This window comes from Mustelus asterias, chromosome 2 (assembly GCF_964213995.1).
Source record: "Mustelus asterias chromosome 2, sMusAst1.hap1.1, whole genome shotgun sequence".
Classification (NCBI taxonomy): domain Eukaryota; kingdom Metazoa; phylum Chordata; class Chondrichthyes; order Carcharhiniformes; family Triakidae; genus Mustelus; species Mustelus asterias.
In genome coordinates this window covers 12,605,543-12,621,636 of record NC_135802.1, presented here as the reverse complement: position 1 = coordinate 12,621,636, position 16,094 = coordinate 12,605,543, and the positions used below count along the sequence as shown (strand labels likewise).

The 16,094-nt window shown below is 42.9% G+C and overlaps 1 protein-coding gene across 10 annotated transcripts in view; it reads right to left on the bottom strand.

The window, feature by feature from the left end:
* The window catches only part of nktr (natural killer cell triggering receptor), a 213,758-nt gene that overhangs the window by 31,047 nt on the left and 166,617 nt on the right, over positions 1-16,094 (bottom strand). For 8 of the 10 annotated variants that reach the window (XM_078231334.1, XM_078231382.1, XM_078231354.1 and 5 more), the window contains 5 exons: positions 11,401-11,430; positions 10,631-10,776; positions 8,249-8,468; positions 4,014-4,163; positions 849-936 (listed from right to left, as the gene is read on the bottom strand). In XM_078231334.1, the coding sequence (XP_078087460.1) occupies positions 849-936; positions 4,014-4,163; positions 8,249-8,468; positions 10,631-10,776; positions 11,401-11,430 (634 nt within the window). The remainder of the gene's footprint in view (positions 1-848; positions 937-4,013; positions 4,164-8,248; positions 8,469-10,630; positions 10,777-11,400; positions 11,431-16,094) is intronic. The other 2 variants (XM_078231362.1, XM_078231371.1) reach the window with 1 other exon arrangement.

Genomic DNA, 16,094 nt, shown 5'->3' with positions numbered 1-16,094 from the left:
ATGCCCTCGTGTTATTATTGCTAGACAGAAAGCTCTGGGACCCAGGTTTGAATCCCGCCACGACAGATGTTGGAAATTGAATTCAATAAAAAAAATCTGGAATTAAGAATCTACTGGTGACCATGAAACCATTGTCGATTGTCGGAAAAACCCATCTGGTTCACTAATGTCCTTTAGGGAAGGAAATCTGCCGTCCTTACCCGGTCTGGCCTACATGTGACTCCAGAGCCACAGCAATGTGGTTGACTCTCAACTGCCCTCGGGTAACTAGGAATGGGCAATAAATGCTGGCCCAGCCAGCGACGCCCATGCCCCACGAATGAAAAAAAAATTATTGGAATCTGCCTCAGAGACTCAACTCCATGTCAACTTGCCACTGCAAGTTTGAACCCAACTCAAACCAAAGGGAAGCTGCTTCCTCCTCCACAAGATAATCAGCCATTCATTAAATTGACTCACACCCACCCACCCAACAGAAGTCACTGACAGCTCAGTGTCAAACTACACTTTGAGTTCTGGTTAATATTCTCTGAAAGGATCATTAATAACAGTATACGGTTCCGGCTTGAGTGCACCTGTATTTCTACAGAGGTATTTCTATATGGCAAAAAACATAATTTGGAATACACTGAAGGTCAGCAATATTTGTGAAGGGGAAAACATTGCTTGTTTCAATTCCGATATTGCAGCCAACGATAAATTTAAGGGATTTTTGTACAAGCACAAAATAAGCTTCATTTATTTTTATAAAAGCGAGATCAGGGTGTAGAAGCCAAATCTCAAAGAGTAAGGAACTACCACTGTTTGAAGGAGTTAAGCAGCAGCAGATGATAAATACAAATGCATACCATTGTGCCTCTTCCTTTAATCTTGCGGCCCGATTTTGACACCACTGGTTTCTGATCATTGTGAGTTGAGGGCGCTTCCTGAATTTTTCTGTAATGGAGGAAAAATAGCTGAATTTTGACTCTAAAATGATCGAAGGAAACTGAATGAGAAATGTATACATTGCAAAATTCCATACAATTCATAAATACAACAAAAATTAACAAGCCATAATTTACCCAGGGGTGCTTTCTTACGCTTCTATAAATGGCTCCCAAGAATTAAGAGAAAGCTGGTTGTTCTGGGAAAATGTATTCTTCACTTAAATTATTTCATCACAAAGACTTGAATACACTTTCTTATTCTAAGCAAACCCTATGCAAATTCTTCATCCGGGCTGGACTAACCTATTCATCAATAAAAAAAATCTGTCGCGTCAAAACTTTTCACATCCAAATCAACATTTGTTTTTCGAGTCGAGTCAGTATTGTTATGCAGAAAAATGTGGAAGCCAATTTTCACACAGCCCAAGGGGTCTCAAACAACATGAACAGTCAGCTTATTGATAACACTGGTTGGCTGGTGGGGGTGTCGGGTGGGTCCTGGTGGTGTTCAGCTGTAAAGCGGAATTACAGCCTGGGGCAAGGCACTGATGCTCTTCAAAAAATGCCAGAGGACATTAAATATCCATCTGAACAGTTAGATGAACAGTTGCTAAATTGGCCATAAGATAGAATCATAGAATCCTACATTCGGCCCATTGAGTCTGCACTGACCACCTTCCCACCCAGGCAATATCCCCATAACCCCATGCATTTACCCAAGCTAATCCCCCTGACACCTAAGGGGCAATTTAGCATGGCCAATCCACCTAACCCGCACATCTTTGGACTGTGGGAGGAAACCAGAGCACCCAGAGAAAACCCACGCAGGCACGGGAAGAATGTGCAAACTCCACACGGACAGTGATTCAAGCCAGGAATCAAACCTCAGGAACCAAAGCCTGGAGCTGTGAGGCAGCAGTGCTTAACCACTGTGCCACCCAGATAGATGGCTCCTGTGGGAAATGGACAATTATTACAGTGGTGCGGTAAAGCACGTGAAGTGGAAAGAACAGCCTGAAGTACATTGCTCAGGCAGAGCCAAAAGGGGGGGGTTTGCTCTGCATTGTACAGCAAACTAGGGAACGTTTGATGTGCCAACATAGACAGCCGAGGGCTCTTTTTCCTCATGTAGGGGAAAATGGAACACCAAGATTATCACCCCATTTAAGACAGAAAAATAATTACCTTCTGTAATGAAGTAAAAATCTGCTACAAAAGCAGTTGAGGAGAGAAGTAAACCAAAGCACAAGAAAATTCAAAAGGAACGGTGAGAGCGTTTGTTGGCATGGGTTATGTTTCCAATTGGAATATGATATTTTATGTTTCCCTCTAAAGATTCTTGTGATTACCAACATTCCATGGTTGCAGGCCAAAACTTAATGAGAACACTAATTAGCCAAAATACTGCATAGACAGAATTATAGCTATTGTGATGTTCCCTTTAGTGCCAGCCCAATGTCAAGAGCAACAGAAATGCGTTCATTTAAAATCGCTTTTGATCCTAAACAAAGCTGCTATAGATCCATAAATTGCTGTAGATCAGAATCAATTGATGTCAGTTCATTCCAATAAAAACATAAGAAATAGGAGCAGGACTAGACGATTCAGCCCATTCCATTCAATATCACTGTTGCTCTGATTGTGGCCTTAACTCTACTTTCTTTCCTGTTCCTCATAACACTCGACCACTCTAGAGTTCAAAAATCTATCCATCAACTTGAACATATTCAATGACTCTGCTGCCACAAGTCTCTGGGGTAACGATTTCCAAATATTTGTGATCTTGCGAAAGAAATTCCTTCCCATAACCCTCAACTCCCTTGTCAATCAAAAATTTGTCCAACTCAGCCTTGAATATAATCAATGGCCAAGCCTTCATTGCTCTCTGAGGAAGAGAATTCTAAATACTAACAATCCTCAGAAGGAATTTCTGCTCATCTCTTGTCGTAAATGAGAGCGCTCTTTCTTTGAAACGTTGTCCCCTGCTTCTAGATATCCTTGTGAGGAGACAGCATCTACCCATTAAAGCTTCCCTCAGAATTGCACGTTTCAATAAGATCATCTGCAATTCTTCCAAACTCCAATGAGTATAGACCCAACATGCTCAATCTTTCCTCAAGACAAACCCCTTACCCCAGGAATCGGCCGAGTGAACTTTTGATAAACTGCTGCTTCTAATATAAGTATGCCCCTCCTTCCAGAAAGTGACCAAAGCTACACAATATTCTAGGTGTGGTCTCACCAATTTCCTGTACAATTGTAGCAAGACTTCCCTATGTTTATTTTCCATTCCGTTGGCAATAAAAGTCAACACTCATTTGCCTTCCTAACACTTACTGTACCTGGCAGGCTGAGATTCGTGTATAAGGACACCCAGGTCCCTCAGGGAGCAGAGTGTGCGGTCTCTCCTAATTTAAGTAATACTCTGCTCTTCTATTCTGCCAAAATGGTCATAAAAGGGTACTGCAACAGATTAATACTTATCTGTTGCAGTACCCTTTTATGCGGCACTTTATCAAATACCCTTTGGAAATCCAAACCCACTACATCTACTGGTTTCCTTTTATCCATCCTCCTTGTTATGACCTGAAAGAACTCTAACAAATCTGCTAAACACAATTTCCTTTTCATAAAACAACGTTCATTCTGCTTGACTGCATTATGAGTTTCTATGTAAATGTTCTAATACGACTGCCTTGATAACGGATTCCATTTTACTGATTAGCTGCATGCACAAGAGAGCGAAAATCGAAACATTTTCCTGGTTGGGAAACTCTTATTAAGAATGCTTCCAGCTAATAAATTAAATAAACATAAATGAGTAAATCATGTTCACCAATTATAATTCATTGTGCCAAGTTCTTTGGACGTTAGGTTAGCACATACTAATGCAAAGCAATATCATGGGCGGGGTATTCCGGCCGCGCTCGTCCCAAGACCGGAAAATCCTGCCCGAGATCAATGGATCTTTACACAGTCCGTGTTCTGCCCGCTACCATTCCGCCACACGTCTTACTTGTTAATAATATTTGTTTAAAATAAATAATTGTACTATTTAAAGGAGCGCCTGTACACTTCACTCACGGTTCAGCATCTGGTTTTGGTAAATCCCGTCTGAGCAGAAATCTGTTCTCTGGTACTGGAGGAATCTCTTCGGGCCTCACCGACAGTTTCTGCCGCTTTGGATTCGATTCTCTGTCTTTTTCATCCTCTTCACCCACACCATTGTGGCTGCTGGAGTAAGAAAAGCAGACTGAAGCTCATGAAACACATAAGAGTTAGCAGTAAACAGGTACACACAAGTACATTTAAATACATCCCAGGGAACATTTTCAAGAGGAATAAATAAAATAAACAGCGATCAAAACGGTGCACTATTTGAAGCTATGATTCCTCTTAGCACTAAATCTGTGACTATCTCCACAAATGAATGTTTCTTGAAGCAAATGGGTTGTTACAGAAAAATCTACAGGAAATTACTAAGGGATAGAAAACGGAAAATGCTAGAAATTCTCAGCAGCTGTGGAGAGAGAAAAACAGTGTTTCAGTTCAATCACCTTTCATCAAAACTGGGAGAGAGAGAGGTTTTAAGCTAAAAAAAATAGACAGGGAAATAGAGTGGGGGAGAGGGGGAAGAATAAAATACAACATCCATGATTGGGTGGAAGGTAGGAGAGACCGAATCACAAAAGGGATGAAGATGCAAGATCAATGGGCATGGTAATTGAACGAGTAAAGAAACAAAACATGGATCTCGAGGTGGTGTGAATGGGAAAGCAGAATCATTACCAAAAGCTGCTGTATTAAAAACGGGGTCAGAGCTCATCGGAAATTATCAAACTCCCTGTTGAGTCCAGAAAGCTGTGAAGTGCTTGAACGAAAGATGAAGTGTAATTCCTTGAGTTTACGTTGAGCTCCATCAGAACAGGGCAAAGACATAGACTTCAGAGTGGAAGAGGAATGGAGAATTAAAATGGAAGCTTACTCATACTTACAGACTGAATGGAGACACTCCGCAAAGTGGTCACTGAATCTGTGTTGGGTTTCCCTAATGTCTGGACTACATAGTGAGGAATTATTACAGTATAGTATATTGAAAGAAGGATAATTAAATCTCTATTTCATCTTGAAGTGTTTGTGGTCCTGGAGAATGGAACGGGAGAAGATAAAAGGACAAGTGTCACACTTGCGCTTTTTAACCATCTCTTTGATGGCATGCGAGTGTTACTGGTAAGCCAGCATTTCTTGCCCATCCCTAATTACCCGTGAGCGGGTGATGGTGATCCGTATTCTTGAACCGCTGCAGTCCATCTGGTGCAGGTACACCCACAGTGCTGTTAGGAAGGGTTTTCCAGGATTTTGACCCAACAGTGGCAATATATTTCTAAGCCAGGATGGTGCGGCTCAGAAGGGAAGTTGGTGGTATTCTGCTGCTCTTTTTCTTCTAGATGAGAGGCCTTGGGTCTGGATGGTGCTGTTGAAAGAGTCTTGGGTGAGTTGCTGCAGTGCATCTTGATAATGGTACACACTGCTGACACTGTGTATAGGCGGTGACGGAAGTGAGTGTGTAAGGTGGTTGATGAGGTGTCAATCAAGCAGCCTGCTGTGTCCTGGCAGGTGTTGAGGATTGGAAGTTGCCATGGGTGAGTAGGTGGTGTCAGGGGAAATGCAGAGGACCAGGGTGTTGCAGAGGAAACAGGCTCTTTCAAATGCTGGAAGGAAAGGGAATTCATGTTTTGTGGTGGAATTACACACAGTGATGAAAAAAGGCAGATGATGATCCATTCAAAGTGGAGGCTGATGGAGTGAAGATGAGGACACGAGGAATCCTATTGTAGTTAGAGTCATAGAGGTTTGCAGCATGGAAACAGGCTCTTCGGCCCAACTTGTCCATGCCGCCCTTTTTTTTTAAAAAACCCCTAAGCTAATCTCAATTGCCTGCATTTGGCCCATATCCCTCAGTACCCATCGTACCCATGTAATTGTCCAAATGCTTTTTAAAAGCCAAAATTGTACCCGCCTCTACTATTACCTCTGGCAGCTTGTTCCAGACACTCACCACCCTGTGTGAAAAAATTGCCTCTCTGGATACTTTTGTATCTCTCCCCTCTCATCTTAAACCTATGCCCTCTAGTTTTAGACTCCCCTACCTTTGGGAAAAGATATTGACTATCTAACTGATCTGTGCCCCTCATTATTTTATAGACCGCGATAAGATCACCCCTCAGCCTTCTACGCTCCAGAGAAAAAAGTCCCAGTCTATCCAGCCTCTCCTTGTGACTCAAACCATCAAGTCCCGGTAGCATCCTAGTAAATCTTTTCTGCACTTTTTCTAGTTTGATAACATTCTTTCTATAATAGGGTGACCAGAACTGTACACAGTATTCCAAGTGTTCTTGGAGGGAGGGCAAAGTGCAGGAAACAGAATGAGGGCCCTGTGAACCACGGGTGGAAGGGAACCTTGGAGTGAAGAGAGGGGAAAGTCCATTGTAAACACCAGTACAGAAGATAGCTCGTCAGAACAGATATGATGAACACAGGGGAATTTGGAGCATGGAATAGCTTTCAGATTCCCAGAATCTGGAGTACTTTGCTTTTGTTCTAAGGATATAAGATGGGACTTCTCGATTAAGAATTGATGTCACATTTGAATGGAAAAAACACAGGCAATAAATTGTTTGTTCTTTTTATAGTTAAGACTCTCTTCTCTCCTGCCCCATGACCTGCAACAGGTCTACCTCAAACCTCATGGTAACAAGAGCTATGGCACAGTTTGCCATGATATGGTGCTAAATAAAAATGTGTATTTAATTGCATAATATTTTCTTGCTAGAATGTCCTTCCGAAAGCCTCATTCCAATGAAACTCAGCAGCTGATGCGCCACCTCTACTGCATTGCAAACATGGTAGCATTACTTGGTATCTAAAGTGCAGAAACAGTTTGGTCGAACAGGTTCAAGTGTGGTCGAACCAAGGTTCTCTCCGAGTGAACATAATTTCTCTTCTTTTCAGAACATCTCCTCCTTCACTGTCGTAGCTCACCATTTCCATCATCACCTCAGCTGAGATGCTCTTGGTGCAACACACCACAGTCCAAAGATGTGCGGGTTAGGTGCATTGGCCGTGCTAAATTGCCCGAGTGTCCTGGGATACGTAAGTTAGAGAGATTAGCGGGGTAAATACATGGGGTTATGGGTGGGATTGTCGTCGGTATGGACTCAATGGGCCGAATGGCCTTCTGCTGCACTGTAGGGATTTTATGAATTATTTCAGCTATATTGTGAGCAGATTTATTCTTCAATAAAAAAAAACTCAGAATTCCGAACCATTATCACAGGTTTAGACGAGCAAGAAATAATCTTGCATATGGCAGTTTATCTGAATGTACCTCAAATCTATTCAGATAAAATACAATACTTTGAAATGGAGTCCCTGGTTTTAGGGAGCAGTCGCTGTCAGAAAACAAGCTCCAACAGCCAGCAATGGGATTGATGGACAGCTAACTGACTGAGCAAGATATGTCATAGAATCCCTATAGCGCAGGAGGCCATTCGGCCCATCGAGTCTGCACCGACTCTCTGACAGAGCATCTCACCTGGGCCCTATCCCTGTAACTCCACATACTTACCCGTTAATTCCCCTAACCTTCCTTTAACCTAAGACACTAATGGACAATTTATCACAGCCAATCAACCTAACCCGCACATCTCTGGGCTGTGGGAGGAAACCGGAGCACCCGGAGGAAACCCACGCAGACACGGGGAGAACGTACAGCCTCCACACAGACAGTGACCCAAGGCTGGAATTGAACCCAGATCCCTGACGCTGTGAGGCAGCGGTGTTAACCACTGTGCTGCCCATTTTGACACCAGGAAAACTCTCCTTTTAACCGTGTTGGGGAAGTTTTAACATGCATTTGAATCACTGGAAAAGACTGGAAATATTGCACTTCATCTGAAGGCTGGCACCTTCAATAATGCAGCAGTACCTCAGCAATGCACTCTGTTTCAGTCTGTATTATTTTCTCTGGTGAAGTCTTGCTTGAAGCCACTCACAACACATGGTCACCCTATACAAACCATTCAAATTATGAAAAGACGATAGTTGACGCTCACAAGTGGGACAAATCCTCCTATTTCAACTAATTGTTGATTTTAAAGGAATACAGCATTAAAAGCTGCACTGAAACAGCTGGTATAAACACAGCTCAACTTCCCAGGCTAGAGAGAAATATCAGCTAGGAAATTACTCCAATGTAATTCAATTAAAAAATACACATATACATGGATTATAGAATGGCTGTAAAGATTTTACTGCACCTCTTCTGGCTGGAAGATATTTTTCTCTTTTTGCTCCTGCTTTCTTTCCGTCTTTTTGAATGTTTGCTTCTCATCTTCCTTTTCCGTTTCCTTCTCCTTTCTCTTTCCTTTTCTGTCTCCGTCTCAGACTCTGAGGACTTGGAAGATGTCGAAGAATCGGAGCTAGTCTCGGATTCGTGCGAGGAGTAGGAGGCAGCGACTTTTTTCTTGCGTTCGGTCACTGAAAAATGGGAGATATAAAGAACTGCCCCATGTAATCTGCACCTCTGTATACTAGATAGACAGGTGCTCATTGCACCTCCAGTGTTTCAAACTTATTTATTAAAGACCATTTCACTCTTCTGATCGCAGCTGCCAATCTGAAGGCATCTCTTTCAACAGCAATTAATTTAGGGATTGAATATAATTGGGAAAGGACAGGGATTGGGAACAAAAACAAAAACTCAGTCAGAGACGCTGCTTGTTGGTCGCCATAGGTGGCTCCTTACATGCGAACACTTGGTGAAGCCAGTGCTGCTCCAATGTCAAAGGAACTGTGAATACTCACAGGCTCACATTTTAATATCAGCATCCTGGCTGAGTTAAAGTAACACAATTGTGGAATGCTATTCCAGTAAAGCACAGGGAGAAGAGAAAACCAGCACAGTAAACACATACAGATCAGCATCTTGTTCTCAAGATGGGGCGGCACGGTGGCGTAGTGCTCTGCCTATATTCCCGACTTGGGGGTCTGCATGGAGTTTGCACGTTCGCCCCGTGTCTGCGTGGGTTTCCTCCGGGTGCTCCAGTTTCCTCCCACAGTCCAAAGATGTGCTGGTTAGGTTGATTGGCCATGGTAAATTACCCCTTTGTGTACCTGAACAGGTGCTGGAGTGTGGCAACTGGGGGATTTTCACAGTACCTTCATTGCAGTGTTAATGTAAGCCTACTTGTGACACTAATAAATAAACTTTGAAAAAAACTTACATTCTAGCAGAGGAAACGTAGGGGACACGGGGCAAAACAGTGTGCAAAGACCTTTGAACATTCCGTGGCCGTTCACCATGGAAGGTCTTCTTCAGAATTGTAAAACCAGAACTTTACAGCACAGGCCACCACTGCTGCCTCAGTGCCACAGACCAGGTTCGACTCTGGCCTTGGGTCACTGTCGGTGCGGAGTTTACATATTCTCCCAGTGTCTGAGTGGGTTTCCTCCGGGTGCTCCGGTTTCCCCCCTCAGTCCAAAGTCTCATTGAATGTTTTTAAGGCAAGGATAGATAAATTTTTGAACAGTAAAAGAATTAAGGGTTATGGTGAGCGGGCGGGTTAGTGGAGCTGAGTCCATTGAAAGATCAGCCATGATCTTATTGAATGGCGGAGCAGGCTCAAGGGGCCAGATGGCCTACTCCTGCTTCTAGTTCTTACGTTCTTATGTTATTTATGTGCTGGTTAGGTGGACTGGCCATGCTAAATGCACAGGGCTACAGGTAAAGGCTGGGAGAGTAAGATGCTCTTTCAGAGTCAGTGCAGACTCAATGGGGCGAATGGCCTTCTTCTGCAGAGTAGGGATTTTATGGTTCTATGGAGGAGGCATTTGGCTCATCACACCGATGCTGACTCAATGGATGAGCTATCCCTCTTAATCTTATAAAAATCTTTCAGACGTGCTGGTTAGGTGCATTGACCCAAATAGGTGCCGAACTGTGGCGACTAGGGGAATTTCACAGTAACTTCATTGCCGTGTTAACACAAGCCTTACTTGTGGCTAATAAATAACCTTTACTTTAGATGGGAATGTGACATTCAAAACACAAACGGATCAGTCATGATCTTATTGAATGGTGGAGCAGGCTCAAGGGCCAAATGATCTACTTTTGCTCATATTTTGTGTGTTCATATCTTATACGCTGCTTTTTAAAACTATTACGAATCTTATCTACCTCTGGGTAGGCAGAGGCATAGTGATAATGTCACTAGCACTCGAGACCCAGGCTAATTTTCTGGGGACATGGGTTCAAATCCCACCACAGCAGCTGGTGAAATTTGAATTCAATTAATGAATCTGGAATTAAAAGTTAGTCTTGGGTAATGGTAACCATGAAACCAATCTCTATTGTCATTTCCTTTAGGGAAGGAAATCTGCTGTCCTTACCTGGTCTGGCTTATATGTGACTCCAGACCCACAGCAATGTGGTTGAGTCTCAACTGCCAAGCTCTCAGTGCAAGGGAAATTAGGGATGGGCAACAAATGCTGGCCCTGCCAACAATGCCCACATCCCTTGAAAGAATAAAAATAGCTCCAAATTGTTCTGATAAGTCAGGGCAGTACGGTAAAAGATTGCACCTATTACCAGTAACAACTTCCCTTTCTGAATAGATCTAGGTCAATAAAAAAAACCTCACCATGCATTGCTGACTTTGGGACAAACTCTCCACAGTCAATGATTCTAACGTCTGCATATGGTCGGCTGGCAGCATCTGTTTTCAAGTTTTCTATTTCCTTGATGGCGTCAAAGCCAGTTATTACTTGACCGAAGACGACATGTACACTAAAAATCAGAGTTAAAACGGGAGTTTGCATTAAGGTTCCTGCACAGCAACAGAACACATACCAAATATAGATTAATATTAGCAAGGCTGGGATGAATAAAGTTAATTTGTTTTCACAAGGTCGATTGATCAACTCATTGGAGATGGGATGCAGTACCAATCAAAAATGGTTCTACCAAATTTCTAACTGACTACAGAGACTTCGGGTCAAGTAAATATATAACTTTAATACACAAGAGCAGATGTAGAACTAACTGTTTGTTTTCAACTACAGCAAAGCCAGAGGCTAAATCAGACAATTCCCAATAAGTCCCACTGCTAACATTGTTGTTACTCAATTGCAGAACGCCTGATCATCAGATCATGGTTTTCCACGTGGCAAAAAGAATCTGCTTTCAAAAACAGTCAGCCATTCTGTTAGTTCAACCGAGTAAGACAGTAAGCAAACCACATCATATAAACCAGAAAGGCCTCAGCAGCAACAGCACTACCATTAGCTGGCACTGGAGTTAGAGCAGTGTAGTTTGGCCTCCAGATTAAAAGAGAACAGTTTGGACTACAAGTTACGTGCACTGCAATTAAGTTAAAACATCTTTGTTCAATAAAACGACAATGAGACCTACCCATCCAGATGTGGAGCTGGCTTTGTAGTTCTGTTCCGTTGAAAGAATCCATTTTTGGGAAGGATGGTTTTTAAAAAAAAATAATAGGAAGGGTGTCACGAATTCAGGCACAGGAGGTAGGGATCATTTTTAATGGGTTTGGAAGAATATTTAAAAATATGAAAGAAAAAGAAAAAATAGTTAGTTCAAACAACTGCCCTTCAAAAAGTCAATCAGTCACACACAAACTCTCTTCATGCACTGGGCTGATGACCTCCCTATGTTTAACTCAATGCCCATTAATGTCCTGGGACCCAAATTCTTGCAGTGGCGTGTTATGGCCTTGTGTTCCATTTCGAATGGATTTTTTCAGCTTTAGGACAGGGTGTGGGGGAGTGTGGGGGTTGGGGTTGCTTTTGAGTGTCTTTAAGACAGAGATAGATAGGCTCTTCATCAACAAGAGGATCAAGGGTTACGGGGAGAAGGCAGGAGAACGGGGATGAGAATCATATCGGCCATGACTGAATGGCGGAGCAGACTCGATGGGCCGAGTGGCCTAATTCTGTTCCTATATCTTATGGTCTTGATCCAGGAGCTCAAATGTTAGAACATAGAACATAGAACATTACAGCGCAGAACAGGCCCTTCGGCCCACGATGTTGCACCGACCAGTTAAAAAAAAAAACAAACTGTGACCCTCCAACCTAAACCAATTTCTTTTCGTCCATGAACCTATCTACGGATCTCTTAAACGCCCCCAAACTAGGCGCATTTACTACTGATGCTGGCAGGGCATTCCAATCCCTCACCACCCTCTGGGTAAAGAACCTACCCCTGACATCGGTTCTATAACTACCCCCCCTCAATTTAAAGCCATGCCCCCTCGTGCTGGATTTCTCCATCAGAGGAAAAAGGCTATCACTATCCACCCTATCTAAACCTCTAATCATCTTATATGTTTCAATAAGATCCCCTCTTAGCCGCCGCCTTTCCAGCGAAAACAATCCCAAATCCCTCAGCCTCTCCTCATAGGATCTCCCCTCCATACCAGGCAACATCCTGGTAAACCTCCTCTGCACCCTCTCCAAAGCCTCCACATCCTTCCTGTAATGTGGGGACCAGAACTGCACACAGTACTCCAAGTGCGGCCGCACCAGAGTTGTGTACAGTTGCAACATAACGCTACGACTCCTAAATTCAATCCCCCTACCAATAAACGCCAAGACACCATATGCCTTCTTAACAACCTTATCTACTTGATTCCCAACTTTCAGGGATCTATGCACACATACACCTAGATCCCTCTGCTCCTCCACACTATTCAAAGTCCTCCCGTTAGCCCTATACTCAACACATCTGTTATTCCTACCAAAGTGAATTACCTCACACTTCTCCGCATTAAACTCCATCCGCCACCTCTCGGCCCAACTTTGCAACCTGTCTAAGTCTTCCTGCAAACTACGACACCCTTCCTCACTGTCTACCACACCACCGACTTTGGTGTCATCAGCAAATTTGCTAATCCACCCAACTATACCCTCATCCAGATCATTAATAAATATTACAAACAGCAGTGGCCCCAAAACAGATCCCTGAGGTACACCACTTGTAACCGCACTCCATGATGAATATTTACTATCAACCACCACCCTCTGTTTCCTATCCGCTAGCCAATTCCTGATCCAATTTCCTAGATCACCCCCAATCCCATACATCTGCATTTTCTGCAGAAGCCTACCATGGTGAACCTTATCAAACGCCTTACTAAAATCCATATATACCACGTCCACTGCCTTGCCCCCATCCACCTCCTTGGTCACTTTCTCAAAAAACTCAATAAGGTTAGTAAGGCACGACCTACCTGCCACAAAACCATGCTGACTATCACCTATCAATTCATTACTCTCCAAATAACTATAAATCCTATCCCTTATAATTTTTTCCAACATCTTGCCGACAACAGAAGTGAGACTCACCGGTCTATAATTCCCGGGGAAGTCTCTGTTCCCCTTCTTAAACAATGGGACAACATTCGCTAACCTCCAATCTTCTGGTACTATACCAGAGGCCAACGACGACCTGAAGATCAGAGCCAGAGGCTCTGCAATCACTTCTCTTGCCTCCCAGAGAATCCTTGGATAAATCCCATCCGGACCAGGGGATTTATCTATTTTCAGACCCTCCAGAATATCCTGCACATCCTCCTTATCAACTGTAATACTGTCTATTCTACTCCCCTGCAACCCAGTGTCCTCCTCAGCTACATTCATGTCCCCTTGCGTGAACACCGAAGAGAAATATTGGTTCAATGCTTCACCAATCTCCTCCGGTTCCACACATAACTTCCCTCTGCCATCTATAACTGGCCCTAAACTTGCCCTAACCAACCTTCTGTTCTTGACATACCTATAGAACGCCTTAGGATTCTCTTTAACCCTATCCGCCAAAGTCTTCTCATGTCCCCTTTTAGCCCTTCTAAGCTCGCTCTTCAACTCCCTCTTAGCCAATCTAAAGCTTTCTAGTGCACTACCCGAGTGCTCACGTCTCATCCGAACATAAGCCTCCTTTTTCTTTTTAACCAACAAAGAAACTTTTTTGGTGCACCACGGTTCCCTAGCCCTACCAATTCCTCCTTGCCTGACAGGGACATACCTATCACAGACTCGCAGTAGCTGCTCCTTGAAAAAACTCCACATGTCGGACGTTCCCAGTCCCTGTAATCTCCTAGTCCAACCTATGTTTCCTAATTCTCTCCTAATAGCCTCATAATTACCCTTCCCCCAGCTAAAACCACTGGCCCGAGGTTCATGCCTATCCCTTTCCATCACTAAGGTGAACGTAACCGAATTGTGGTCACTATCACCAAAATGCACACCAACTTCCAAGTCTAGCACCTGGTCTGGCTCATTTCCCAGCACCAGATCCAATATAGCCTCACCTCTAGTTGGCCTGTCTACATACTGAGTCAAAAAACCTTCCTGCACGCTTTGAACAAAAACTGACCCCTCTAACGAGCTAGAGCTATAACAATTCCAGTCAATATTAGTCAAGTTAAAATCCCCCATAACAATTGCCCTATTACTTTCACTCCTAAGCAGGATTGACTCCGCAATCCTTTCCTCAACCTCTCTAGAACTTTTAGGAGGTCTATAAAAGACTCCCAACAGGGTGACCTCTCCTCTCCTATTTCTAATCTCCGCCCATACTACCTCAACAGATAAGTCCTCATCAAACCTCCTCTCTGACACTGTGATACAATCTCTGACCAATAATGCTACCCCTCCCCCTCTTCTACCTCCTTCCCTACTTCGACAAAAACATTTGAATGTTATCTTATGCCCACCTACCAGGTCCCAATGAAAATTGAGTAAGATTCCCCTCTTGCAATGGGGCTAAACACCACCTGGTTCTGGTGCCTCTGCAATAATTTTTAAAAATGTTTCACCCGCTTATTGGTGAAATACTTTAATCATCAGAGAATTTTATTTGGTGATTTGACAAGATACTTGTGAACCTTCCGATTAGTTTCTAATGTGTGATTACTGCCTACCGTGGCCCCTCAAATTATTTCTGCTGACAGGGTCTACCTACTCCTTATGGAAGAGGGGCAATTTTAAAAGTTCATGTGTTATACGGTTCGGATATTTCCGTGGTGCTGCGAGTGTTTAAGATGTGGACCTCAATTATCCCAATTCTATTTGTATCAATACCCAATACAGTCTGTTATTTAAAACATTTTGGTCTTTTGAGGAACAAACGCTCTTTTGGAAGCTTTAGCCATGTATTGGCTCAAACATTGGTCAATGCATTTTATAACTTGCAGCAGTTTAAGTATAATGGTGATGTACAGGGAGGAATAAAAAAACTGCTCACTTTAATTAGTTACAATTAAATTTTCATCATGCCCAGTTTTTAAATTCACATATTTTGCAAGGTTTTCCCCACCCCAACACTGCAACGTTTAACTTCTGGCACATTTTGCAATCTTACAAAACACACTTTGCTTTTTGGTGATTTACTGAAGGTCCCATGATATATCAGTCATGAATCTGTTTCTGTGAATTAGTTACTGGCAAGACAACCAAACTGGGCAGATGTAGATATTCCTTCAGTAAATTAATGGAAATTTGCTGTTATATACTTAATTTGACCTTCTGAAAATAAGACGACTATTATTGTGTCTACAAGTGTCTCCAGCTGTCCCCAAGGTAAGCTCCATCACATTACAACGGTGCAGCTCAAAGAAGAGCTCCACCTGCTGGATAAGCAAGAAATACCATAACACTCAATTTACTGAGAGTCAATTGGGCATGATTGATTACCAAAGATGGCAAGGGTTCAAGTATGAACTTTCCAAAGTAAAATGCTACACTGGAAACCTAATGGCAAGACAGAGGGAATCAATTACTCTTTCCGATTGACTGGTTTTGATGATTAAATAAAGTTGCCATCATCCTGTACATTCATTAATTGAACCCGTTGAAGGGGTTTTGGAGATTGCATACAGTTCCAGTCGTGCATCGAAAGGACAGGCAACCTGAAATGGGCGTAGGGCCAAAACACTAACCTTCCCCGAGCACATTGCAGAGAAATGACATTAATTGGACCGTGACTGTAGAAATTTCCAGATGCTAACAGTGTAGGAAGTAATCTAGAATTGAGAAACCTTCTGCAGCATGTAGTTTTAAAAATGAAGAATCCATAACAAGCGAGAA